At 45.8% G+C, this 27026-nt stretch overlaps 3 protein-coding genes across 6 annotated transcripts; 1 reads left to right on the forward strand and 2 right to left on the reverse strand.

The window, feature by feature from the left end:
- Window positions 1-9378, reverse strand: pbrm1l (polybromo 1, like). Of its 2 annotated transcripts, none has more exons than XM_057031024.1 (30): window positions 9222-9378; window positions 8751-8925; window positions 8576-8673; window positions 8358-8505; window positions 8102-8251; window positions 7722-7838; window positions 7567-7635; window positions 7387-7485; window positions 7227-7312; window positions 7017-7108; window positions 6726-6936; window positions 6492-6633; window positions 6318-6403; window positions 5925-6204; window positions 5713-5818; window positions 4946-5585; window positions 4522-4736; window positions 4252-4443; window positions 3921-4078; window positions 3599-3841; window positions 3351-3496; window positions 3118-3275; window positions 2820-3003; window positions 2526-2733; window positions 2217-2415; window positions 2068-2139; window positions 1214-1354; window positions 805-869; window positions 508-712; window positions 1-433 (listed from the first exon to the last, which is right to left on the reverse strand). In XM_057031024.1, exons 2-30 carry the CDS (start codon window positions 8892-8894, stop codon window positions 270-272), a joined length of 4818 nt encoding a protein of 1605 aa, XP_056887004.1. In that variant the 5' UTR covers window positions 8895-8925; window positions 9222-9378; the 3' UTR covers window positions 1-269. The 2 variants fall into 2 exon arrangements, with proteins under 2 accessions (XP_056887004.1, XP_056887003.1); XM_057031023.1 differs by having other exon boundaries at window positions 1990-2139.
- camk1a (calcium/calmodulin-dependent protein kinase Ia) lies at window positions 9375-21638 on the forward strand. The gene is made up of 13 exons (XM_057031029.1): window positions 9375-9475; window positions 10097-10220; window positions 11409-11527; window positions 16075-16206; window positions 16958-17032; window positions 17123-17261; window positions 17462-17588; window positions 17811-17886; window positions 17963-18075; window positions 18168-18246; window positions 18601-18688; window positions 18793-18964; window positions 19575-21638. Exons 3-13 carry the CDS (start codon window positions 11442-11444, stop codon window positions 19676-19678), a joined length of 1191 nt encoding a protein of 396 aa, XP_056887009.1. The 5' UTR covers window positions 9375-9475; window positions 10097-10220; window positions 11409-11441; the 3' UTR covers window positions 19679-21638.
- A 302-nt stretch (window positions 21639-21940) lies between these two features.
- On the reverse strand, window positions 21941-26251 carry LOC130524693 (actin-associated protein FAM107A). 3 transcript variants are annotated; one of them, XM_057031033.1, is made up of 5 exons: window positions 26029-26213; window positions 24969-25020; window positions 23037-23220; window positions 22790-22946; window positions 21941-22473 (listed from the first exon to the last, which is right to left on the reverse strand). In XM_057031033.1, the coding sequence occupies exons 1-5, from the start codon at window positions 26155-26157 to the stop codon at window positions 22378-22380; spliced, it is 618 nt and encodes a 205-aa protein (XP_056887013.1). In that variant the 5' UTR covers window positions 26158-26213; the 3' UTR covers window positions 21941-22377. The 3 variants fall into 3 exon arrangements, with proteins under 3 accessions (XP_056887013.1, XP_056887012.1, XP_056887011.1); XM_057031032.1 differs by having other exon boundaries at window positions 23037-23238; window positions 26029-26204; XM_057031031.1 differs by lacking the exon at window positions 24969-25020 and having other exon boundaries at window positions 23037-23238; window positions 26029-26251.
- Between the last annotated feature and the right edge of the window lie 775 nt (window positions 26252-27026).

The following is a 27026-nucleotide window of genomic DNA, read 5'->3' on the forward strand; positions in this document are numbered from 1 at the left end:
TATATGTGGGGCATTGAATTTTATTTTGGTCACATCAATAAGCCAAAAGTAGTCCCCCCACTAGTTTTACATTATTTATCTTGTCTGTAAAAAAATGAAAACACACACGCACACACAAGTAACTATCTCGCTTTTCATACTGGCTAATAAATATAAACGTGATAGCAGGTCACTATAAAATATTGCTTTTGTTGTCTGAAACCCCTCCTGAACTCCTCAGCATTGATTAAAGCAGTAGATGAGCTGATCAGTGGTTTTCATCCAAAAGGTTACAGGTTGTGTGCCTGACAGATATTCAGAGAGTCCCTCAGCATCAGATCACGCAGGCGCCAGAGTGCATCTGCCATGGACTTGTGAGCTCCTTTGCTTTTTAGCCAGTGAGATGGCAGCCTGCTCTCCTGCTCTCTGGTGAGGTAAGCGTCACGCCTTTGAGCTGTTAGAGGGGGAAAAATGATTTTTAATGATCCTCCTTATATTTTTCTGTAATTATTGTTAAACGCCCTCTACCTTTAAGTGTTTCATCCCACTTGCTGACAGTGCTGGATTCTGCGTTCAGTCCCTCGATGTATTTCAGGTAGGCCTCCGAGTGCAGCACCCGCTGGGTCTTTGGTGGCGGGGCCACAAACATGGGAGTGGTGGGCTGCAGGTGAGATGGCTGGCCCTGCCCTGGATATGGTGGGGGAGCGTGTGATCCTGGGCTGAACATGCCTGGCTGAATACAAAATGGGACATTTCGGGTTATTTAAAGAGGTTTGTCATACCTGTATGTACATAAAGGTAATATTTCTAGGAATAGTTGCTTACCTGCTGTGTAAAGCTTCCCTGTGCGGGACTTCCTGTCATGCCATTCGCCCCAGCGCCCATCATACCTGTTAAATTATTCAGTAATTATTTTGGTTATGCACGTGTTGTATAGCCTTTGATACTACCTTAATAGGATGTAACATATCAGAGTGACTGATGGAGTAGTTAGTCTTAACTATCAGCTGAACATTAGTTGTGTAGACATGCATTATTTCTGTGAATACTACAGTGCATGTGGCAGTAGTGCCATGTGGGGACACTCTTCACTTTGTTTTTTGGAAACCCAAGAGTTTTTGACCGCTTGCTGAGTATTTCGGACTGTGCAGCCTGTGGACCAGGTAAACCCCTCCGGCAGGAGAGACACGACTGGATGTGACTGGGCAGGTGTGAGCAGAACTGCGGCCCTTACCCTGATGAAGCATGCCAGGGTACCCAGGCATAGCCTGCTGGAGATGATGAGGGGGCAGGTGAGGTGGCATGGGGGCCACGCTCAACAAGCCCTCATGGGGACCCTGCATGGGCATGTAAGGTGGGTAAGCTCCCATCATGCCTTGGGGAAGAGGATGAGGAGAGGACAACAACATATCCATGCATAAGTGACATGCAGATGAATGCCATGCACTAATTTCTACTGCGCACAATGACACCTTAAACACACACATTCATTCATGCTCTTGCACATTTTCTGTCTAATCAAATTCATCTTTGCTAAACAGTCGGTTTTTTTTACATGTCATTTTTTACCTGTTCTAACATTCTTTCACCCGTAAATCTGCATAATGGATAATTATTAAACGTTTGCACTAAATGTAACAGCATCCTGATTGTATTCTAAAGCCATGTTTAGAAGTGAGTCTAATATCTACATATAAAATATGGCCGTCACCTGGTGCAATGTGCAAAAATGTGCAGACAAGACAAATGTTCCGATTACGTTAGCAAGAAAACTAAGTAAATTAGTCGAATGAATAATAAAAAAAAGAAGTTATGCATGGATACAGACATGCAATCAATGTCATGCGATCTCACATATGAAACTAAGGATAAAACAAACTACAAACATTAAGGAATGTGAAACAGCAGCGAGAAAACAAATAGTGGCAGGAGACAGTTTTCATCAGTCCGGCCTCTCGATTCCCTGCTGCCACACTGTGAAACACTCGTGCTGCCTGTGAGAGGGGTTACCTGGTGACATGGTCTGGTTTATCATTCCCATAGTGCTGGGCGAAGGCACCACACCCATCAGTGCCCCTACAGGGGTACCTGCTCTAGGGGACGCTTGCTTCTGGGTCGGTCGCTCTCTTTCTTGCTGTTCCACTATTTTAGCTGCGCGCTCTGGAAGCAGATAGTTTTTATTTTACCTGTAGTTGACGACAGGCAACAGTCGGTATCCATCAACTGCTCCCTCTCACCTTCATACTCTGTTTTCTTAGGAGCCTCAAGGTTCCTCCATTCTGTCCCCACCAGTCGACTCAGCTCCCCGAAGGAAAAGTCCGGGTGTCTGGCTTTGATGACCGCGCGCATTTCACTGCTGAACAAGATGTAGCCGCTCATGTTCATCTTCCTCTTGGCCCCCTCCTTCTTTGACAGGCCCTTCACCTTGGGAGTGGACTTGATGGAGGGAGAGACGCCCGTCGATATTGACATTGTTTAATCGGAAATTTTGAGGGATCTCACATTTATGGGAGCGAGAATTCCAGTATGTGCAGGTGAATGGGTACCTGTGAGGGCATGTAGTGCATCATGTCCATGTCACTAACAAGAGGAGTTTGCATTTGTGGCATAGACGGTGTCTCTGGAGCATCATCCTCATCGTCCATATCGTCCATATCATCATCTGCATCCTCCAAATCTGCGAGTTTAGCCTCAAGCTCGTCTATCTTCTTATCTAAAAAGGGCGAAGCTTCCTTCTGTGGTGCAATTGATTTCCTACAAAAGATCAGAACACGCCCACCCTCCACATTAAACCAAAGTTACAGTTTTATTTAAAGGGAAATCTGCTTCCACAAACCAACCTGAAGTAGAATGTTTCATCCTCCACCACTTTGGGAGAAAATGAGAAACGCTTCAGGCCCTTGAACTTTTTCATTTGCTTCTCGGTATCGATGTAGCGACTCTCGCACAGCAGGACGTCCTCTTCTGAGAACTCGGTGGGTCTGCAGGACACGTAGTCCTTAAAAGAAAACACCACACATTTGCCTGCAGAGCACGGAGGAGGAAGAAAATATGTCAGAGACGGAAGGCTGGACGTTTCAACTCAATAAAATCAAATCCTACTGTGATTTAAAACAAGTTATAGAAACAAGGCAGCACCTATAACACAGGTCATGGGTAAAGTCTCCTCAAGATGGCTCAGAAACACTTCTCTCTTGTAAAACATCTTTGTGGGTTCGTGATCAGTTTCCTCGGGATGAATGAAAATGGGGCCAAAGAAAAAAGCCATCTCGTTCTGCAGCCACAGCTTCTCAAGCCTTTAAATTAAAGAGGTGTTCATAAAATTACAATAGGAGTCACATCAGAATGAAAGCAAATGATCCTTCACTCACCTGGCGATGCGTGGCTTCGACAGACCGTGTGATTGGATGTAAACACAGTCGCCGACCTTAAACCACACGCTGTTGTAGCGTAGCTGTTCATAGTACTGACAGCTGGGATCAGCTCCACTCATCTCCATGGGAACAATTTCCTTCTCCTAAAGGTAGTGGTGAAGAGACAGGAGTGTGTCCATAACCTGCATTAGCTGCTGTTGACAGAAGTTGTCGACAAGGGATATTTTAAAGGATGGAAGGCTGACCTTTTCCACAAACCCTCTGCAGTCTGTGTATGCCAGTGCATATTTATCAAGGTTCGGTTTGGCAAACATGGAAGCAACACGAACAACAGGTAGCGGAACCTCCCGTGCAACGCATTTCACCGTGCTCCCTGGTACAGCCCAGAGTTTGATCTTTTTGAACATCCTGGACCTGGTGGCGTAGCGCGATTCGCACACATATACGTCCCCCGTTGCAAATCCTTCGGGTTTCATCTTAAAATAGTCCTACAAAATGCCAACAAAATGTAACAATCGCTGCGCGTCTTGGATAAATGAGAAGATTGCTATATTTGTGGGGCCTTACCTTCACAAACATGACCACGCATTTCCCCAGAACCTTATTAAAAGGCACTTTGTTATAATAGTCACCCTTGAAGACTTCATTTTCCAGGAACTTGCGCGTTGCCAGATGGAATGTTTCAGTCGGTCTGTAGAACCAGCAGCCATAGAGCCATGTCTCCCCTACACACAAAAGACAAATTACAGTCTAGAAGCTAAACACAGGTTGAATGAAACACATTACTTTATCACGTTTTCAGGCGTGTCAACCCCCCCCAAAACACTGATATTTACATGTGCATCCTAAAGGTGCCGAAGGTGATTGGTTAAATATCACAGCATTATAAACGTATTACCTGCTTTATCCTTCCACAGACGTTCAATGGAGACGATGTGTGGCTGCAGTTTTGACTCTGAGGGCTCCACGTAGACAAAGTCGCCCACGCGATAGGTGTTGTTTTCAAAGCTACAGTCTTGGACGTACACTCGCTCATTCTCGGACTCTTCCTTACACGGCTCTTGTTGTCGAATCTCAGGCGGATTGGTTTCTTTGCGTTGACAAAATAAAATCAATAATTAATTAGAAATTTAAGCTTTTTACAAATATACTTTGAATTCACACCAACCTTTTGTGTCATCCTCCTCCGTCTTTTGCTGGTCTTCCTCGATCTCCTTTGGAATCTTTTCCCTCTTCTCCTGCTCCACATCACTGTGCAGGTGTTTTAATGTAAAGTTCAGTGCAGATGACATCAGGATCTCTCCATTCTTGCATAGTTCATCCCTGATCTTGATGAAAAACTGTTGCAGCTCCACTGAATCGTCAAATATTTCTGAATCAGTCCTGCAAACCCAAACAAGAACATTATGGAACTTTAAATATAGGAGTTGGGATCCTCTTTGTTCCTTTAAATAAAAGGAAAAGTTACTTTTTTCCTATAAAGGCATAAGTGATGACAATACTTTAGTTTAAAGGGTATAAATAATAGTTTTGAATTAACAAATGTTTTATAGCATAAAAGATTTTATCCTGAAAAACCTGAACTCATTTACCTGTTAAGTCGTCTTGCCTTCTCCAGCACTTCGAACATGTGCTCTTGAAAAATATCCAGCCTTCTGTAGCGCCCTCGGTCCACGTTACACCTGATGACGTCAAAATTGAGCAGCGGTTTCTCGGGGGCGCTTGGATCCGCAGCATCAATCTCAGCGAGGGAGTCGCTATAACATCGGCCTTCTTCATCCTGGTGGCCCATCACTGACACAAACAGGTTCCTGATCAGCTCGCGCACCATGGCTCCCACAGCGGGGGGCCGGGAGTCCTCGCCACCCTCCTGCTGTTTGCGTGTCTCCAGCAGCACGCGGTGCAACACCAGAGCGTCCCGGTAGATCAGAGACTCAGGCTCATTGTAAATGCAGGCGTTGTTGAACATCAGAGCAAAATCCTCCACCAGGGCTTCGACGTCTTGGTAACGGCCAGCAGCCATGTGGCTCCGCACGCGCTCCATATCGATGGGTCTCTTGATGGTAGCGTAGTAGTCGGGCAACTCGGCACGAGACGGAAGACGGAGGAAAATTGTACTGAGGCGTCTCCCTCGACTGTCAGTGAAGTTTCGCACAGCGTCATACAGCTCATTTAACTTCTGCTGGAGAGGAGTGAGGTACTTGGACTTCTTTGGAGACACACCACTCTTTCCTAAGTTTAAAAAAAACAAAAACATTTGATGACAACAAAGCTAATTTAAAAAAAATGTTAAATCAAGTGGAGAATAACTACCTGATCTTTAACAAATTGTCTAAAACATGGATACAACTCAACATACTTAGTTTCACTTTGGGAGATCCGACGTCCTCTTCCTCAGGTGGGGGTCCCAGTTCCTTGCGTTTGTCCTTCAGTATCTTTTCCAGAATGTCAGCATCATTGTAGACCTGCATGAAAACAGAATTCCATACGGTTAGAAACAAAATGACAACCACTCCTGAACTGCTGAGCATTTTGTCATAAAATACATGTCCAACTTAATACACCATCTACCTGAGAGCCTTCTTCATTGTAATGGCGAGCGTTACGGAACATTAGCTTCATGTCCTCCATTAGAGCGTCTTCTGTGTTATAACGCTCACTGCGGATGCTCTGCTCAATTGTCTTCAGGTCCATTGGCTCAAGGATAACTTTGTAATAATCAGGATAGTCTTTCTTAGATGGTTTGACCATAAAGAGATCACAAAGACGTCGATTGGTGCCTGCCTCTCGAGCCTCGGTAACGGCAGCAAATAAGGCTTTCATTCTGTTCTTTTTCACGTTTTTCTTGTGGCTGATAAATAAGAATAGAAAATGAGCAAATCAGTGTTTTGGGCAGGAAAACGGGCATTTGGTGTTATGCACAGAAGAGGAAAGAGGTGATGCAGTTTAGGATGAAACTCGTACCTTTTCCTCTTGATGCTCCCTGCATCAGATGACAAAATACTGTCACCATCTTCTTCCTCTCCCCTGAGAAGTTCTCTTTTTTTAGACTAGACGGAGAGATCAACAAACACTTTCATGTAATTTTACATCTTGATTTAAAAAAAACATTTTTTAAAAAACTGTTAGTACACGTACCTGCATGATTTGCTGAAGCCTGAAAGCCCGTTTGTAAATGCTGGAGTTGGGCATGTTGTAACGCTTGGCATTTTCAAACATCAGTGAAAGATCAGCATCAATTTGCTCCAAACTTTCATACTCGTTGTTCTTCATCTTTGCCCTAAGGAAGAGGCTCCTCAGTTACATTTTATTTGTGGTTTCCACTGTTTAAAAGAGGCTAAAATTATTCAGCAATCATCTGTTGTTCTTTACCTGATCTGTTGCAGAGCGATGGGCTGCTTAATCTGCTGATAGTAGTCAGGATATTCCCTGCGGGATGGAAGTTGTTGGAAAGGCTCAGAGAAGAGCTGACCCTGGTTGTTCCTGGCACCCCTCACAGCCTCATACAGTTGGAAGATTGGGCTGCTGATTTCTATATTAGAACTCTCAGCTTCTGACTCTCCTTCATCATAGCAAACAGAGCCTGAAAGATTTAGGAGGTTTTCATTTACTCTGAAAAAAGGCAGGTTTTACAGTGCTGTTGCCTCAAATGCTCCTACTTACCAGAGAGAACAGGGTCATCCTCACTCTCAGAGCCATACTGAAGCGATACGCTGACACCAGAGAGCCGATCACTCTGCCCAGACCTGCGATTTCTGAACACAGAGGGGAAAAGAGTGGCCATCATTTTCTAAACGATCTGCCAATAAACATTTTGCTTGTCCTGTTCTACAGTTACATGTAGTAAATTGAGCTGAGATTGCATGTGAATACCTGATGCGAAGGCTCGACTTTGTGGGTTCTGCGTGTTCAAGTTCCGTCTTCCTCTGGATGAAGACTTTTTTTATGGTGTTGGCGTCCTATACAAGAAGAGACCCACTGTTGAGACTCGGGATATTGTATTTTCAAGAAAGTTAAGAGATGAATAAGTTACCTTAAAAACCTGAGATCCTGGTTCATTGTACGTTTTGGCGTTTTTGGCCATCAGGTCAATGTCCTTAGCCATAGCACTGATGCTTTTATAGTATCCAATCTAGGAATATGACACAAACAAGTTACAAACACTTAAATACTTATAATAAGGCTTTAAATATACACATCTCAAAGTGATCACCTGTATTCTTTGAGCGATCGTTCTTAAATCTATTGGCTCCTTGATGATGGCATAGTAGTCGGGGTAATGCTGGAAAGACGGGCAGGTTATTGTACACGATGCATAAACATCTCAGAGGCTAGGACAGGAACTCCAGACAACAAAGACAAACTCACCACTTTGGAAGGCAACTTCTGGAACAGATCACTGACAAGACGCCCTGCGGGATCAGCGTGTGACACGACTGCCTCAAGCAGCTGCTCCAGCACCTCCTTCAAACTGCCTGTTGGAGTCTGGAAGATAAGAAATTTTGCAAGTACAATCAGATTATTAATTACTTGCTAAAAGGTCAAAGATTCTGTCTTTAACTGTATGCCTTGGGTGGAATAAAGAAAATAGCTTGATGTTACAAATGGCATGTCGAAAGCACCAACTGGCAACAGAGTTTGAACTTAATGGAAAATAATTTGCAGTAAGCTCTTAAAGCCCGCTTACAAGCCCACCTTGATTATACTGCCATGAAATGTTATGTATTCATATACGCAGAGAAACTTGCCTCTTCTTCTGTTGACATTCCCGCGTTGTCCCCCGTATCATCCCCATCTTCATCATCATCGTCGCCATCCCCAGGCTGGACAAACTCAGCCCTTGTTTGCAAATACACCTGCCACAACCTGCACGCTGCTTGATACTCATCACTGTCACTCTGAGGTTAAGGAAAATGGAAAGAAAGACAAATTAGGAGCGGAAAAAACTACACTGTCACTGTTTTAAGGACATTCGCAATGTTTTACTAACACTTTATCCACTACCTTGTAGAAAGATTTGGCATTTTTGAACATGAGCTGGAAGTCTGCAGTAAGCTGCTCCACATCAGAATAATCCTCAGACTTCAGCTTATACTGAATTTTCGTCATATCAATTGGCTGGGAGACCACATAATAATAATCGGGTTGATTTCTGAAAAGACAAAAACCAAAGATCAGATAACACTGTGCTTGAACGTTGTGACTTTATACGAGCTTTGTACCTTCTCTTTGGTACCCTTAAGAAAACATCACTGAGTTGCCTTCCTTGCTCATCCTTGTGATCCCTGACAGCGTTGAACAGTTCGTGACATACAGCAATCTGCGGGAACAAAAACTCCAAATGAGCGCGCTAAAATGTTGACACAGCGGCGTAAATACACATGCAAGAGACAGTACCGTATCCACAGGAGGAACATTGGAAAATCTTTTCCGTTTTCTGACACTTGCAGGAGTAGAGGAGGAGACATCATCGAGATCGCCCCCTCCACTCGCACTGCTGGAAGGCGAAGTGGTTCGTCTCCTCTTGGCACTCACTGACATCTCTGGTTGATTTCACCGGCTAGCCCGCTAGCTGCGAATCACAGCGCCATAAGTCCTCAGTTTTTAGCTCAGTTGACACCAAATTGCATTAAATTACACTAAATCTCTGCGTCCAATCACGCAAGCGAAAAACAAATCAAAAAGTGGACCAAGAGCGAGCTCAATCCTGGTTAGCATTAGCAGCGCTTTAATGCACAAAACAAAGCAACCCGACGAGTCTTGCCAATTCCCCACCAACAGACTCATAAAATAATTATTTAAATATTCCAACAAAAGAAATTACAAATAAAAAAAGTGAAATAAGTTGCTTTCGTAAGAAAATCTTACCCAAAACTCAGCAAAGTTTGTCCTAATTCCCTGAGCAAAACCTTTTAACGGCTAGTTTGCTAGCTAGCTTTGTTTGAAAACTCCATTCCGGAAGTCGAGAGAGAAAAAGATCCACTTTGTTCGGAGCGCCCCCGAGAGTCAAGGAATGGAAACGCACCCATAATTCGGAGGAGGGGAAACAATTCAGTACAAACAGTATTTTCCCACAAATGTCAGTGTATATCAGATAACTAGTGAAAGGACACCGTGGCAAAGTAAGTAGTTTTAAAAAATATATAGTTTGGAACGCAACTGCACAAAACAATCCGGACTAGACTTAATGAGACATGCAGGTTAAAACTGAAGCACTGACTGTACTATTCTGCGAGTAGTATTGTAGAGTATTGTCTACGCAGTATTGAGTATTGAATTGGTAGATTTCAAATGAAATATTTCGACGGCGACAGGGAACATTTTGTTCACCCAGTAGATACATTTGTATCTGACTGGAACTTTTCTTCATACTGTCAGAGAGATGCTGTCATGTTGGACTTTGGAGAGGGTCTTTTTAAAAGACTCTTAATGCTATTAGAGAATGAGAATATCGCATGTATTTCGCAGGCATGCTTAAAAAAGATCACAATTATCCGCATTCATAGTGTTGATGCGCGCGTCGCATGTCAGTGCTGTGTGCTGCATTATCCACGTGTCTGTTTGGGAAAAGCCAATAAATTGTCCAATAATCTGGCAACAAGCGCGCCGCGGGTGCGCGCAAACAGAGCTGCAGCTGCAGAGAGAAGCTTGGAACAGACGTTGGCTCGGCCGTCAGATGAGCCCCGCATCATCGCGCCGTGGCGAGAACACTGTGTGATTTTTATTCTGCGCTGCGTCCACAGACGTCCGCTTTTGCTTCTTGACGTCAGGAGAAGTGAGTGGACTCGGCGCTGCGCACAAACCCAGCAGGCACATCGCTCCCAGAGGGAAAAGGAGAACGCGCCACAGCCACAGATCGCCGATTAGGTAGGTTATCTTCAAAAGCCGAACCGATTTACCGAAATACACGGTCACAGTTTGGCTGGTTTCGGGAGTGAAACTTGCAGCCTTTTGAACGCGTCCGCGTCTCGCGTCGCGCAGCCTCTCGATTTAACCCAAAGACGTTGTTTCCTTCTGCTGCCATACCCTTGAGCGCTGCAGCACACCCACACTGCATTATCTTCGTGCACACGATCACCAAGATAATTGGACTCATTTCCCAAGCGAAGCCTTATCTCTCTCTCCATTACTTGCTCCCCGCCTGCTGCATTCACGCACCCATTGTCAGAAGTGTTTCCCAGTGCGTGTCTGTGTAGCTTCTCGTTCATCCAGGTCATGGCTATCCAAAGCTTCTGCTCAGTGAACCACTGGACTTGGTGAAGGCTCACGAAGACTCCGAGAAGCTCTGAAGAGGCTAAACCATCCCCGTGAGCCTTCACCAAGTCCAGTGGCTCCCTGGGCTCAAGCTTTGGTTTCTCAGTGGAAAATTGAGTTCCACCAAATTTGGCCTTTGTTCCAGATTATAATGGTTATTCCCAGCCAGAATAAGCCTTATTAGCTCATGCATTATTTATTATAATCATTATTTTAACATGGTCTCTGTCATGACTGCTGCACCGTCGTCCTACTTTCAGGCTGCCATTATTGTACTTATAGTGTCACTTTATGCTTTTGTCTTTATGTTTATGGTTTATTTCAGGCATCAGATTCGTGCACGTTAAGGGTTTTTCTTGTTGTCACAGTCTCCTTTATGTCCACTATTTTTCGCTCTTCTTGCAGACCGAAATACGGTCGCCACATTTATGCAACTTTCTTTTTCACGTGGGAACTGATGTGCACCAACATGTCTCCCCGTCCTCCAGTCCGGTCAAACCGAGCTTGGAAAAGTACGAGCAGGAGCTGCAACAACCAGGCCGCTCAATTAAAGAAATCAATGTCTATTAATGTCTTTATATGCAGCAAACTCATAGAGCTCAAAGGATCCCTGTATATCCAGCTTGAGCGAGCACGGTGTTATTCCTCTCTATTAAAGTCTACGGTTCATCTTTAGTGGCCTCCTGTCCTGTTTAGATATTTACATTAAGTGATGCTGTCTTGGTTCCCTCTCAATCTGATTCAACTGAACCATTTGCCATCTGCTCTGAGTGTCTTCAGTGTTCTGTTCTTGTTCTGTAGCTGCAGTGTGGCGAACCCCATCACCTTTGTAGGATGCCTCTTGGAGAGGATGGAAATGGATGGAAAAAGAAGACATCGGACATCAAGGAGAATTATGACTTCAAGGAAGTGCTCGGGACGTAAGTTGCTCGCGCGTGGCTGTGAGAGCCGCTGCAGGTCCCGTTGTTGTTGCAACCATCGGCCTAACGGTGTTCATGATAGATGATGTAGAAGCTGAAACTGTCCTCGTCATCCTCTCCCGTGTCCGTGCCAGAGCTGCAGGTTCTGAGTCTGGAATTGCTCATCAAACTTGATTGACATATCTGAATATAAAAAAAACCCTCAGAGCTGTTCTTGGCCACTCTTGGGCGCTGACTCAGCTGCTTTTACTGGGTTGACTGAAAGCGCTGCGAAATCTTCATTTCCTGGTCGCCTCCTGAGGAACACAGAGACTCCAGCAGCAAATATTCACACATTCTGTCTCCAAGAGGTTGTAACAGAGCTGTAGACTCCTGCTAAATATGTTGAGCTGATTTTTGCCTGTGAATGTGCACAAGCAGACATAAAGGATGCATGCACAGGAGCGTGATAGGTAAATGTGACACTTATTAAATCTTTAGATCCCAACCCGTCGCGCTCTTTTATAATGTGATAATGTGGATATTGGATGCAAGGCTGCAGACACTATGAATGCAGACAGTTCCAGGAACAAAGGGGAAAAGAGTTTGTCTTTGCTACATGACCGGTAATCTTTTGATAATAATCGCCTGACCCTGAAGGGCACACGTTATGTCATGATGTCACGAATAGATATCAGCCGTGTCCGCACTGTCCAGATCTACTTTATGTGCAAGCGCTTAGAAGAGCTTTGCAGACGCAGCCAAAAACATATTGCCTCAAACTAAAACTGAATGTTGGGGCCTAAAACAAAACAGCTGCTGGCCTGTTTTCCCCCCGGGGCCGGCCCAGCCCACAGCGGCTGCTTCGGAGTAATTTGAAGTATTAACTCCTCATCAACTTTCTCAATTCCACTTGATCGCCAGTAAGATTGCCAGAGATCAGTGGTAATCAACCCAGTCCTACGAGGCCCCCTCAACCCTGCTGGGTTTTCCCAGTGTTTCAGTTTTTCCTACCAGTTGGGAACCTGTTTCATCCAGTTTTCTGTGTAACAGAGAAAGACAGTAAATCCGGCTGGAATTTGGGCCTCGTAGGTCTGGTTTGACGACCCCTGTTGTGGCGAAATTAACCCAGATGTGATGTCACACGTGCAGAGGAATGACAGATGGTCTGGTGTTAACCTCCCCCCCGCCCCCCTGCCCACCCACCTACCCTCCACCACCTCCGAGAACAAGTGACCCAGCACTCGTCTACCTGCGACGGCATGAGCGCGCCATGTGGAACGTTGTCCTCCTTCCTCTTTCAGCCGCCCAATCATGCCCCCCCCCATGTCCGTCTCTCAGGGCGTCACATCCCAGTGGGGGTCGATACCTGAGAGCTCTGGGTGTGGGGGGGTTGACAACTTGTGTCAGGAATGCCAATTTTAATTTACAGTACAATATTGGTAATTATATAAGGTGGATTGAGAGTGAGTGTCGGGGGTCCATATTGAAGGACCAAATGGGGGTGGGGGCCGTAGCACGGTAATATTCTTTTCCTCCCGTCATTAATGTCAGGCCGGGCAGAGGGCAGAATTAACGTGTTGACGGAAAGCTCCTTATGCTCGCAGAGGAGATTACAGAGGAGCTTTAACCGGGAATTTAGTGGGCAAAGTTAATTGATTTATGTTGGAATATTGTATGGAGATGTGCCTAATCCTCCTAGTTTTCCTTCAGGCCCACTTGAGGACAAGGTAGCAGCTTTCTGGCCTCATACTCCAAACAGTCCTTAACAAATAGATAGATGTGTGAGCCAAAAATATTTTGCCCTGTCAAATGAAAGCAAAATACAGCATTCAGTTGTCTTGGCTGTAATCTGAAGGTCCTGAAAGTGGATATTTGCTTTGTCTGTGAATAAATAGGCCTCGTTATGATGAGGATTTTGGCTGGTTTTGTCCAACATACAGTAGATGTGAAAAGAGTGACGCTTGATGTTCAACTCCTGGTTTTATCTATTCATAGTCGGGGAGAAATCAAAAGAAAGAGAAGCATATGAAGCTGATGCAGACATTAAATTGCAGGGGGTGGTGGTGCAAACACAAGAGAAATGCTTCACAAACTCAACAATGTTATATTTAATGGGGAATGAAGAGCAATGACACAGAGGTGGAGTCTTGGCTTGTATATAAATGCAGCCTCAACAGTTTAGCTTTCTCTGACGATGCACAAATCTGAAGACTGCAAAGGACAACACCCCCCCCCCCCCCCCCAAATACTTGCTGCTCTTCCTGCTCATGATAGATCACTTATACGCTTTGACAGTTTGCATAGCTGGATGATTTTAGGATAAAGGGGAAATATTTAAAGGCGTACAAGTTGTTGTATCGACCGGCTTTAAACATCACAACCTGTGGCCGAGGGTTTTACCTACAAGCTAACAGCTAATCTGATAAGCGACGAAGAGCATGGGGACAGAAATAAATGGATGATTGGTTTAAAGTTTATTTCAGATCCGAGGTAAAAACACAGCTGATGTCAAACATCTAAATCCACTTTCTGGGCCAGTATAATTGACATTGTTCAGGACGGACTCCTGCATCTGTGCAGCTCCAGCCGCTCCTAACTTTCTCACAAAGGCACGCAGTCCTGAGCACAGCAGATCAGGACGAAAGCCCAAAGGCTTTTTTTTTTTCCGGGTGTTGGAGGCATCGCCGGCTGGCTGGATCGATGGAGTGATGGATTCTGGTCTGAGGCCCCGACGGTACCTGATTGATGCACCTCTCAGCCAAGAAAGAAACAGCGTGACTAATGTCTGCAGCACTTTGAGTGAAACCGGCTCAGCCGTCGGTGCCACCGGGCAACCAAAATCCAAACGCCTGCTTTCAGTCACGGTTGTGCGTCGTCTTTGTTTTGTTTTGTTTTCCCAGTGTGATTAAAGAAGAATGGAAATGTTAAAAACTTTGATTGCCTCACGTGGGATGTGACCCTGGGTTAGGAACAGCAGCTCACGTCATCCCATTTGTGCTCCTCTCTCCCCAGAGTGCTCGCCGTTCCCTAGTAGAAATGAATAACTACCGGTAGCTGTTTTATTCTCAGGTGTCTCTGGGTAACAGCAGAAAAACACACTTGCCAACAGTAACTGTGTTTTTCCCTTCTGGGGATCAGACAAATGTGCCATAGATGTGTACATACATTTCTGACATTATTTTATTGGTGTTCATGTCTTAGGTCGAGTGTGACCTCTGTTCCTCAGCTCTCTGTGGAACAGCTTTGGAGGTGTTTGTATCAATCAGAAGACGCCGACATGACTTTTCCTGACATGTAGTTGTCGTAAAACTGGACTGTATCTGGGATCTGCTGGGCCTCTAAGTGTTGTTTTCAGGTTCAAAATAATGTCCTTGTAATTTGGATGTCAGGAGAGGTACCGTCCCGCGTCTGCCTCGCCTCATTAACCCCAAACAGCTAATAAAAGTCAGCAGATCATTACTCACCATTCTAAAGGAGCTCAGCACTCTTGGCCCGTTGAGGGAAACCCTCCCTGTAAACGCCGCACACTTGAACATTTTAGGAAGCTTTTATTGATTGACAATAACCGGAGCTTTATGCAACTTTCGCTTCGAGGTTTTTTTTAAGTGCTTTTATCCCCCCCCCCCCCTTCCCCCCCTCCAAATGAAACCAGACGGCAGCAGCTCCACGACATGAACGCCGCTGCAGACAAGATGGCCACGTTGCAAAGCCCATCCGAGGGATTGCAGCCGGCATTTACTGTGACGGTGCGGGGTGTGTGTGTGTGTGTGTGTGTGTGTGTGTGTGTGTGTGTCTGTGTGGTGGTGGTTGGGGGGGGTAGACAATCAGGCTGCACGATACTGTGTATTATTAAGAGAACAGGCAGATTGTCGCATGTTGTTCACGGTGGAATGGAGGGAATCTTTGTTAAAACATGAACGTGGAGCTTGTGGCGTGACAGCGCCGCTCCGCTCACATGTGAAGGATCCCTGCGGTCGCTCCCGGCGTTGTGTGCAATGTTCAGGCCTCCTCCTGAGCTCCCTCCCACGCTCCTGTGGGGAGACTGTGTAAATACACATTATTCTCCCTCCCGCCATCACTGTAATCCATAATGCTTCTCTGGTCGCCTTGGCCGCACAATTAACCATCTCTTTCAGAATCCTTTTAAAAATAGTTCCTTTGAACAACAGCTGATAATACTATAAATGCCCGTAAGTGTTTCTTCACCTCTCCTCCCGAGCCCAGAACCTCTCAGATACTTTCAATTATTCATCTGAACAAGACACACACACACACACACACACACACACACGAAGGTTTTTTAAAGCTTTCATAGCTTTGCGGTTTGCCAAAGGACAGGCCAGAGAAATATCAAACAAATAAGCTTTATTTAGTGTGGGAATCAAATAAAAGGCCGTCGATCTACCCAAATTATGCAAGGACCTTGTGTGCACAGCTCTGAATATTAATTTCAGGGAGCACTTTTCATCCATCATGGCCTGCAGCCTTTCTCTGTCCGTTTTAGCTCACGCCCCCATGCGGTTCTCTTCCCTTCTTTAATCTGTACGTGTGTATGTGTGTTCCAGGGGGGCGTTTTCAGAGGTGGTTCTAGCAGAAGAGAAGGGAACCCAGAGGCTGGTGGCCATCAAGTGCATCCCCAAAAAAGCCCTGGAAGGCAAAGAGAACAACATTGAGAATGAGATCGCGGTGTTGCACAGGTGAGACCTGAATCTGCACCCACCCACAGCTGCTGTGAATCGGACGGCGCCGCGCCTGACAAGTGATGCACGCCGGGATGTAGCCATCACGCACCGGGGTCAATTGAATGGGTGACTAAACGCATGGTGTCAGTAGAAACAGTAAGATTCCGCACCGGAGATGTCAGGAGTAAAGACAGACCTATTTTTAGTGTCCCTGTTGCCAGGGCAACAGCACACAGAGGCGGGGATGGTGTGGAGTTCCCCGCAGCAGTTTATTGAAGAAAAAGAAAGAGACATAGAGGGTGGAGAAACGGAGAGCAGGTTCCGGTATAAAAGAAGGAGAAGGGGAGATGCGTGTTCATGTCAGAGGCATGAAGACATTCAGCTGTGTTTCCAATCACATGAGCTCCTCTCAGCTGCTATCGCATTACAGCGATGGGGCGTTCATATGCTCTGGAGTGTGCTCGGCGGCCAAGAGAGATGCTCACGTCTCTGTTGGCTGATTCATAACCGAGTCTACTTTTTCTCTGTGGGCGAGTGTGAATAACATTTGTTATAGTCGCACAGTCAAGCGCCACAGAGTTGATCTCTAAAGCTGCTTAGCTCAAGTTCTCTCAGAGGTCCTCACAGTTGGCTTTGTCAAGGCAAAAATACTGTTTTGACCCCAATTATTTGTAAGGAGGGAAAGCCTCACTGGAACTGTGCGACAACAGCGCCACCTGGTGGCGGATGTCTGTGAAGCGTGTGATGGTTTTAAATCCGTCTTCAGAATCAAGCACCCCAACATCGTCTCCCTGGAGGACATCTTTGAGAGCACATCCCACCTGTACCTCGTCATGCAGCTGTGAGTTCGATTCCCTCCCTTTCATGGCCAATTATTTCTCTTTTTCCTGTGAATAAAAAGACAGTTTCTATTTATCTGCCTGATTCTCAGTGTGTCTGGAGGGGAGCTGTTCGACAGGATCGTAGAGAAAGGTTTCTACACGGAGAGAGACGCCAGCCAGCTCATCCACCAAATCCTGGACGCCGTGAAGTATCTGCATGATATGGGGATCGTCCACCGGGACCTGAAGGTATCGTGCTTCACGTCTCGCTGTAAGGATCAGAGATTTTCACATTTGTGTCAGTCAAAAGAGGCCGTTTCAGGATTACCAAGAGCAGCAGGAAGTGAAACAGAGATGCATAGCTTGCTGTTTAACTTATAATAAGTGAGTGCATGTTGCACGTGCAGCAGAACCACTTGCCCAGTGCTGTCGTGTTGTCGTGTTTGCAGCCGGAGAATTTGCTGTACTACAGCATGGACGAGGACTCCAAGATCATGATCAGTGATTTTGGACTGTCGAAGATCGAGGGATCCGGCAGCGTCATGTCCACGGCCTGCGGCACTCCGGGATACGTAGGTGAGGCGTTGATGTTGGAGTTGAAACCCTCTCTTTATTCACTGGCCTGAGAGCCTCTTTCATCCACTTCTCGGTCAATTGCAAGTGTTTTCAGAAGTGCTCTCAGCGCATCTAACATGACCCGCCGCATCTCATTGTGCCAGAAAAGGTCAAGACTACTTGAAATTACACCCAGCGCTGCTCCATGTTGTTTGATTTCCGCTCTCCCTCTTTTTCCCGCAGCTCCAGAGGTTCTCGCTCAGAAGCCGTACAGCAAAGCGGTGGACTGCTGGTCGATAGGAGTCATTTCTTATATTCTGTAAGTGGCTCGGCACCGAGGAGTGCCTGCGGCGATCAATGCCCGGCATTAAAGCTGTTTCAACGTTCCCTTCCAGGTTGTGCGGGTATCCTCCCTTTTATGACGAAAATGACGCCAAGTTGTTTGAGCAGATCCTGAAGGCAGAGTACGAATTTGACTCTCCTTACTGGGATGACATCTCAGACTCAGGTAAAACCAGTAAACACCACAGCCAAACCGGCAGAGCGGATGCAACAAGAAGGTTGTTTTGTTTTGGTTTGGTTCGTTTTTGTGGTTCACAGCCAAAGATTTCATCTGCCACCTGATGGAGAAGGAGCCCTCCAAGAGGTACACATGTGACCAGGCGCTGCAGCATCCATGGTAATAAACACATAAATAAACACATCATATAATCAGTTGGAACTTATCAGCAGCAGTTTTGGTCATCTGTTCTAGGTATAATGAACCTTATTTTCACGAGCATCAAATACTAATCTTTGGCAAAAAATACACACTCCTTACTGGTGATGATGCTGAATATTTGGCATTTTATTTGCCAAATGTGTGAAATTGAGGCTACTGCTAGGTGTAATCCCATGGAAATCATTAAATCAGCACTTTTTAGGCTATAACTCCCTCATTTTAAGTGTTTTAATTTAAAAGTCAGACTCCCCCACTTCTCTGCGACTCCACTATTCCACGTCATTGATTGAAATCCTGCGGATCTGGTTACAGGATCTCTGGAGACACGGCTCTGGACAAGAACATCCACGAATCTGTCAGCGCTCAAATCAAGAAGAACTTTGCCAAAAGTAAATGGAAGGTCAGTGCGTCTACTGGCAGTGGCAGCATGGGGACCGTGAGAGCTGCATGCTGTTGTGTGTTTCCTGTGTTTCCGGCTGACTTCCTCTCTCTGCGTCCAAGCAGCAAGCCTTTAACGCCACGGCGGTGGTGCGTCACATGAGGAGGCTGCAGTTGGGCACAAGTCTGGAGGGACCCAGCCAGCTTACTCCCACCAGCCCCTGTCATGGACATCTGCTCCCGGAGGAAGAGGAAGAGGAGGAGGATGAGGATTTGGGCAACGGGGAGGAAGAGAGCTGTAAGTCAATGATCTTCTACACTGACAGCTTCAAGAAGCCATCACTGTTGTGAACAAGAGATGAACAAAACCATTCTTCTGTTTTGAAACAGAAAAAAACTAAAATAACAAAAAATAAAAAAAATGACGGTTAGATAGCTTAAATTTGTAGTTTTGTTTTTACTTTGAGGTTATTTTTTAGTCATTTAGGAGGCGCATGTGCTTAGAAAGTCGAGTCGTATCTATGAAAACACCTGCAAGTGCACCGAGTTCCTCTAGGGGGGGCTATAAAACAGCTTTAATAACTGCGAAAGCTGGGTTGTTGTTTTTTTGCCACAAACATCAATATCTTTTAATATCCAGAAAACAGTAACTAACAAGTCATTTTTAGCCTTGCGGTAAATCACACACATGCATAAATATGCAGCTTCACCTGTAAAAGTGCCTCAGACTCAGTGACAAGTAATTGCATCCATTTTATTTGGACGGATTTAAGTGGCCACCAGCCTCCAAGCTTGTTTTTATTTTGGTGGCGTTGAGAGGCTACTGTCAGGTCTCGGGCGCAAAAACAATCACAGTAAAACTTTTATGAGTCCTGGCATGAAACGTGCGCTCTTGTCCTCTCATCCAGTGTCCCACTACGAGGACGGCCGCCGCGGCAGCACGGAGGGCAGCGCAGACCGGGACAGCTTGAGAAGCTGCACTTACTGCTGCAGGCCAGCCAGCCGTGTCTGAGCACTTTTCTGTTGTGGAGCACTCAGAGCCCCCACTCCCCTCCCCACCACCACCACCACCACCACCACCACCCAACACCACTACCACCACCACCCACCCACCGACCCAGTCTGACCAAGAACGGAGAGTCACTTAGAGGCAGCATCCAACAAACATTTCCAAAAACGAAAGATCCAGATAGAGCGTGGATATTTGATAGATTTCCATTTCCAACTCACACACTTAGACAAACTGTCCATGCGCCAGCGACCCTGCCAGAGGTCAGCTGCACACTTTAGCCAGACGTGGGGTGTCCAGGTTCAACTTCCTGTGGCCTGCTTCTGAGCCTGGTGCAGACTGGAACGCTCCCACCTTCGACGGCTTCATTTGAAGAAGAAGCAGGGGCCGACAGAGGGCCAGTCAGTCTGGCCAAAATTGGGCCTTTCACGTTAGTCCACCCATCGGGCAGCTGTTCTGACTAAGACCCCGGCCAGATGTTATTACAAGGACGCTGCGCTCTGGTTACATGTTCCTGTGTTCCTGCTCAGACTGGTTCTCACCTGGATTGTCTGCATGCTACTGACGGGGGAAACCATTGAAATGTATGAATATCAAATGGACTTTGTTCTTTTTCTTTTTATGGCTGTTCTGTTATCAGAGGCTCAAACTGAGATCCCCCCCCTTTCCAAATCCCACCTAACCATCCCCGCCCCTGTCTTCAGTTCTTCTGAAGGGGGCGATTAAGTGGAGAATCCCCTGGAAATTGCATCCATATCGCGCTCATTCTATTCCCATCGCTGTCGTTGTCCCGTTGCTGACTCAGCAGGATCTCAGTCCGGGCCGTCTGTCTGCTCTGTGCTGTGCACCTCTAGTGGAAGAAGTTTTGGTCTACTGTTTGCATGACCTGGTTAAATATGTTTACATGAATGATGATCGATTAGTATCAACACACATGATTATTATTACTCTGTCGTATTGAAAAAAATAATAATGATGTAATACTGTTAATTTTGAGCTATATAATGTGAAGTGAGTAACACCAGAAGTAACGTTGTTGACAAAGTACAACACAGCACAGTGAACTTATTATTTGCATCGGCGGTGACGGTCGACTTGCGTGGCGCCTCTGCTGTCCTGTGTAGATCTGCGATTCAGATGTCTTTGGTTCACTTTCGTTGCTGATGTAGAGACTCTCTGAGGTGTTTATCCGAAATCCAGACCCAACCCCCTCAATTGAATCCTAATTCTAGGGAGGAGCCAGACCTCGGTACAATATGACAAAGGTGGGTCCTGAGAGTAGCCTTCAGACCGTGCACCCGTCCTCCCGAAACAGGCGAACTGCAGTATAAAAGCCATACAGAGAAGCGGGGACGTTTTACTGTAGTTCCACATATACGTGCCGATGCAAGGAGCAACAAAACGCAAGGACAAAAATGATCTCTCATCCCATTCCATTGATACCTAGAGAAAACGATGAATATTGAAGCTATGGGTGGAAATGCGCCCGCTTTTAACCCGTCTCCTCAACCCGCCATGGCAACTTTCAGGTGTGTAGTAGTGAAACACAAACAAGGCAATCACTCTGGATTTACACGACTGTGGAAAATATGCAAACCGTGTGCGAAGGGCTTCATGTTACCTGTACGGTAGCCAGCGTTGACCACTTTGACAACCTGGCTTTTCTGCGTTTGATATTGACCTTCCGTTGAACCGACATGTTCCCACTTGGCTGTGTGTGTTTTTTAAAGCTTATTTTACCCCATGACAAACACATCAAAATGCATAAAGTACCATGTGTATATTATATATATAAATATAAGTATATATTGTATATCCTTTTTTTGTAAAAGCTGTTTTGAGCTACAAAACGTATGGATGCAATGCATCATGGGTTAACTGAGCAAGATGTAAGAAACTACAATGATTTGTACCCACAGAGATACGACTGCAGGAAATGAAATAAATCCTCCTTGTCTATGCAGCGTGTGTTCTGTCGTCGTAGAGCAACTTTTAAAATCATTTTCTAGATGGTTCTGAATCAGCTTTGTGCAAAGACGTGGCTCTGAGAGTTCGCAAAAGCTTAAACACGAAGCTTTCGAGTCAAATGGCTGTTCTAAAAACAAGTTTTTCACTTTTTAAAAAGAAATTGCAGGTGAGTTTGGTGGAGATCTATCAGTTTTACTCGATTTCAAGTCTGAAAGTTCCACCTGTGTTATGATTTTAATGACAAAAACAAGTCATTTAAGAGTAATAATAATAATAAAAAAAATCAATGTAAAGCGCTGCATTAAAAGCCTGTCGTTCTTTATTAAAGCGATGTGAGATTGCAGCTTTCAGCTCTATAAAGATCAGATTTAACGATATTATTTAATCTATACACGTTTTGATGTCTACTTTACAAACACATATCGATCCAACCAGGGAAAAAAATGCTCCTGTAATAGCTCTTGTGCCTTCGGGCAGTTAATCATCAGAATGAGGCGCTGCCAAACATCTTACTTCACCTTAACTCATTTAACGGATCAATAATGCTGAGCTGTTTTCGAAAATTAAAAAGAATAAAACAACTTATGGCTCGATTTTTGAATTCTCTGAGCGTTTCCCGGCAGAAATATGAAGCAAACAGTAACTCAACGGGCACAGAGGTCACTTTCCCAGAACCACGGTTTTTCATTCCAACATCTCTGTGGGTCCACACATCAACCTATCCACTCTTCCTTTTACTCTCCTAAATCCAACACTGGGATTTTTCTCAGTCTCTCTCTGACTCGGAGGAACTCGGGCCCCTCTTGCTGCTGTCTTCTCTCTCCTTCCAGCTGTGGAGCATATATATTTAAAAAGAAAACATTAAATCATGCATAATGACAGTGAGAAAGCACCATATTTATATATTTGTGAGTATAGTTCTCCAGCTGTGACGTGGAAAAGCTGTATGCTGCCAATCTTTTGTTATCATTTCCCCTTTCTACAGTCTTCACAGTGCCCTCTAGTGGTCATCTCCCCAACGCGCCTCATCGTCACAGTATATGTCAGGCTAGATGACGATGACGTGACTGGTGTCACCATGATCGCTGCTCATGTCGACCGTTCTGAAATGTGCTTGGTAAAGTTGTGATTAAAAAGGGAACAGACCATCTCCAGCCTCTGATGCCTTTTTGTCAGCTCTTGATAAAGCGGCGATCTCTTCTTCGTCTCCTCATCTTGATCCCTGCTCGCCTTGATCCTTTGTTCCCACCGTCTCTTCTCTAAAGCCCTCTGGAGCTCGCTCTTCTCCTCTCGCAGTACTTTTCTGAGAGGAGCAGAGAAACGACTTAATGATTTATTCAGGCAGCGGAAACTGCAGTTGGAGTGTCGCTAACTGGCTCTCCGTCTGCCCGACCTCGTGTGGGTCATCCTCAGCTCCTTGTGAAGCTCTCGGTGGCTCTTGGAGGCTTTTAATGGGCTGAGAGGTTTCTGGGGTCTGATCAGATTACTGCCCTCCTCCTCTTCCTCCTCCTCCTCGTCCTCCTCGCTCTGCAGCGATGGTGCTCGGTGCTGCTCTACAGTCTGAGGGGTGCGCGGGGCTGAGGAGGATTCAAACCCTGCATCACAGGCAAACAGCAGCAGGAAATGCTGATCCCAGGAATTCATAATAACAAGGGGTAATAATGAGATCAGTGTTGTTTTGAGGCTGAAGCTCACCACTCTATAAACACCAGCATCTTGCTGTGGAGCACGGTGGTGAACACTCACCATAATCACTATTCCCCCACCCCCAGGGGCTTTATTAATGCATAGATTTATCCAATTCAAGATCGCTGCACCCCCCTGACAACCAAGTGACACAGCTTCCTGGTTCATTTATTTATTCATTTTCACTCATTGTTTCAATTTTGTTTCATCAGCAAGGCTGCCCATGCTCACAGAAAAGCTGGTGAAGGTGTTGAACATGTAAACGCGGAGGAGACCCTGTTGTGATGGTGGTGGTGGTGGGGGGGGGTTCCAAACCCTGAAAAGACTGGTAGCAAGAGTGCAAGCTGTCACCTGGGCCAAGAGAGGTCAAAATACCAAAGTTCTGGTTAACACGTGTAAATAAAGACTATGTGGCTTCCCAGTTTGTTATTTGTCTAAAAAATAAAATAAGCATTGATGACGTGTAAATATGGGGATGTTTAGCTTAGCTTAGCTTAGCATGTTGAGTAAATTAACCAGCTCACTGATGCCTCTACAACATCGTTTCAATGGACAAGGCTTGATTTCTGTTCAGCGCGCTTCATTGCCAGCCTGTTGATATCACGCATTAGCGTTAGCTGTCCCAAACCATGCCGTTGAACAGATGCCTGCAACATTATTCAGCGTTGACATTATCTCTGCTGGTACATTAAATATGCTGAATTAACTCATACGTGACAAGAGATGATGGACAACGCAGACATTGTGCAGCCGACAGCAATAAGCTGGCTGCTCATTTATTAGCGCAGACAGCCGAACGAGCTGCCAGCTGAGTCAAAGCCTGTTGGGCCTGTAGTCCAGAGACCGGTGCAGGAAGGTGCCCTTCACAGCCCATCAGCTCAAAGACATGCAAATCGTTTGCACTCCCCCTCGTTACATAATTATAATCCCCAATTCTGTGTGGGTCATCTTTAAAGACAGCGCAGTCAGCTGGATGTGTTTTAACTCGCAGAACCATCTCTTTTCGCCTCGGTCGGACTGCAAACGTGATGTGTCAGAATCTGCGGGGCCAATCTGAGCGTCGCCTGCTGATGTCGTTTCCACCACCAGGTTTCCTCAGATGTTACGGGCAATGAAATCTCTCTTTTGTCTGTACCCCACAAATGAATTTTTACAGCACACGCAAAGCGTCGCCCACCGGCCTCCCGAAGCGCCTGTTGTTTTGCTGTTTTGTTGCGGAGGCGCCCGTCAGTTCAATGGTAATGATTGCTTTTCTGCTTCGAAATGACACACCTCGCATTTAAACCATCTCTCTTTATTTATTTATTTTTTTTAACCCCCTCAGACTTGAATGCCAAATGCCACCAGGCGAATGTTTTATTGACAGCCGCCTCGCTGGCTGGCAGCTTAAATAATGGCTCAGCATTTCACTTTTTATAATGACCCCAAAATACTTGTGCTGAATGCCACGCCAGTGGCCTTTTCCCTGCCTGCTCGATCAGCTCGCATCGCCCTTTGTTCCTCACTCCCTATGAGGCCTTCAACGCTTCCTTAACAACGTGGGGAACATTCGGAATACAGGACTACTGTTGCTACCTGCAGGTTGGAAGGGCGGCTAACTTTTGACATCACCGACACTAAACAGTTTTAGATTCCTCACCCGAGCTGCTCTGATGCGCCTCACTTCCATCTGGGAAACTCGGCACATCCCTCTGTTAACAGAAACAGTCAACAGTGTGTCAGAAACAGACATGTGCGTACATCAGGTTGCCAGTTAGCGCGTCAGCAAAGGAAAACGGGATTGCGGCCTGACAGGCTTCCAGCGGCATCAGATGCAAATGGGGCTGTTGTGATGCTGACAGCCCCACATGTCCAGTCAAGCGAGCGCTCTTCCTGTTGAGGTGGAGGCCCGCCACCTCATTACAGAGCACATCAAACAATGCTGTTTGCTCCCCACTGAACCACGCTGATGAAGAGTCCGACCGGACCGGATGAAGAAGCACATTTCATGCTCTACTGAGATCACATGTCACAGAACGTTGCAGCCTCGCCTCTAATTACGCGTCCGTAGGTGCACAAACAGAAGCCTGCATTAGCGGAGCCGCGCGCGTCTGAAGCCGAGCGGAATATGCAAAGCCGACGTCATTTAAGCGATCTGACAGTAAACCAGGAGACGGAGGGAAGAGCGGGATCCAAATGAGGGCTCTTCTTTTTTTGATTTGTTTTTGTGCGTGCGTGCGTTTTTGGTTGTTTTTTTTTTTTAAGTGGGGCTGTGGCAGAGTTGCTGGGCTGATGAGGGAACAGTCATGCTGTTTGGCTAAATCTCCAACAGTGGGGACTGTGTGAGGAAGAATTAATAGGACATGACAGGATAAACACTCTCTACGGCCCAATCTCTGGAGTTGGCGAGCCTCCTCTTATTGGATAAAGACCCGTGTTTGGTGCAGGAATGAACTGCTTTGGGGAAATAGAAGGCCCCTCAAAAGACAACAGAAAAAAGGCATGTCGATAAAGAATAGTGCATACATTATTACATATGATTATTGCGATATTCTGCAGGGGCTCTAATGTAATTTTAGCTCGAAAGTGCACAGTTAAGGTGAAAACCAGCTGCAAGGTTCTCCAACAGGCTTAACAAGTTAATGAATTCTCCGAGGACGTTCTTTAAAACAGGACCCTGGTGCCAGCGACCACGGGGAGAAATAGACAGACTCTCATACCTTCTTTCCATGACTCACTCCCATGTTGCTCGGTGTCGGAGTCCCGCTTCGGTCTGTCGGGGTGCTCCCGCTCAGGCTGCCTAGGCTCTCCCTCCCCTCTGATGAAGCCCCCTCTTCGTTTGAACCCATGATGGAGCCCCGCAGGAGGAAGCAGCCAAGTGGAAGACAAGGTCCGTACGTCAGAGCGCTGCCAGGGCGCTTTACACATGGCAGAAAGAAAGAAAGAAAGAAAGAAAGAAAGAAAGAAAGAAAGAAAGAAAGCAAGAAAGAAAGAAAGAAAGAAAGAAAGAAAGAAAGAAAGAAAGAAAGAAAGAAAGAAAGAAAGAAGAAAGAAAGAAAGAAAGAAAGAAAGACCTTTATGAGCTTTAGAGACATGAATCTACTGGAGGGTTTCTTTAACGTTCTCATTCATGACTAATGGCTCTTCACGATCGGATTTGGTTGGCAGCGTTACCCATTTTGAGTACTTTCCCGTCCTCAGCAGCTGGAGCTTACCCCCTCTTGTTAGGACCCTCTAATCTGCCGAGCTGTCTAGTTTGACTTGCGCTTTTCCAGAAATCTGATCACATGCACTGAGAACAGCTGGGATTAGCCTGCTCGCTGGGCATCAATTTTCCACAATAACACAATAAATCAGTGCTTTTTGAGAATTTAGATGACTTTTTTATGTTAAAGAAGTAGGACATATAATTCCAGACATGGCTGTAGATCAGCACAAACAGTAGTTCATGGCTGAGTGCACACAGTTGATCCATGCTAAGAGCAACACTACGGGAAGGAAGGAAAGATCTAACACAGGTGAAAATAGATCTCCTACAGGAGGAGGTCAGTAGGTCACACTGCCAGGCCTGATTGCGTCTCGGCCATTAAAAAGCCCAAAAGCTTTGTTTGTTTGTTTTTTCTTTTTGCATTTGCATCTGTATCTGTTCAGAGATGTTCAGTGAACCTCCTGACCTGCTACAAGGCTCAACCTGCATCGCCGCTTCATCACCAGCACA

The sequence above is a fragment of the Takifugu flavidus genome, chromosome 4 (genome assembly GCF_003711565.1).
Source record: "Takifugu flavidus isolate HTHZ2018 chromosome 4, ASM371156v2, whole genome shotgun sequence".
In the NCBI taxonomy this organism is placed as follows: domain Eukaryota; kingdom Metazoa; phylum Chordata; class Actinopteri; order Tetraodontiformes; family Tetraodontidae; genus Takifugu; species Takifugu flavidus.

Coding starts and splice junctions, on each gene's coding strand:
- pbrm1l (XM_057031023.1), bottom strand. CDS start 8,894: ATGTCAGTGAGTGCCAAGAGGAGACGAACCACTTCGCCTTCCAGCAGT. Junction 7,109..7,226: donor AAGTCGAGCCTTCGCATCAG/GTATTCACATGC, acceptor CTCTGTGTTCAG/AAATCGCAGGTCTGGGCAGA. Junction 6,937..7,016: donor GGATGACCCTGTTCTCTCTG/GTAAGTAGGAGC, acceptor TAAATCTTTCAG/GCTCTGTTTGCTATGATGAA.
- LOC130524693 (XM_057031031.1), bottom strand. CDS start 26,236: ATGTGTAAAGCGCCCTGGCAGCGCTCTGACGTACGGACCTTGTCTTCC. Junction 23,239..26,028: donor GAGTGAGTCATGGAAAGAAG/GTATGAGAGTCT, acceptor CCTGTGATGCAG/GGTTTGAATCCTCCTCAGCC. Junction 22,474..22,789: donor GGCATCAGAGGCTGGAGATG/GTCTGTTCCCTT, acceptor TATGCTCCACAG/CTGGAAGGAGAGAGAAGACA.
- camk1a (XM_057031029.1), top strand. CDS start 11,442: ATGCCTCTTGGAGAGGATGGAAATGGATGGAAAAAGAAGACATCGGAC. Junction 11,528..16,074: donor TTCAAGGAAGTGCTCGGGAC/GTAAGTTGCTCG, acceptor TGTGTGTTCCAG/GGGGGCGTTTTCAGAGGTGG. Junction 17,589..17,810: donor CGGCACTCCGGGATACGTAG/GTGAGGCGTTGA, acceptor TTTTTCCCGCAG/CTCCAGAGGTTCTCGCTCAG.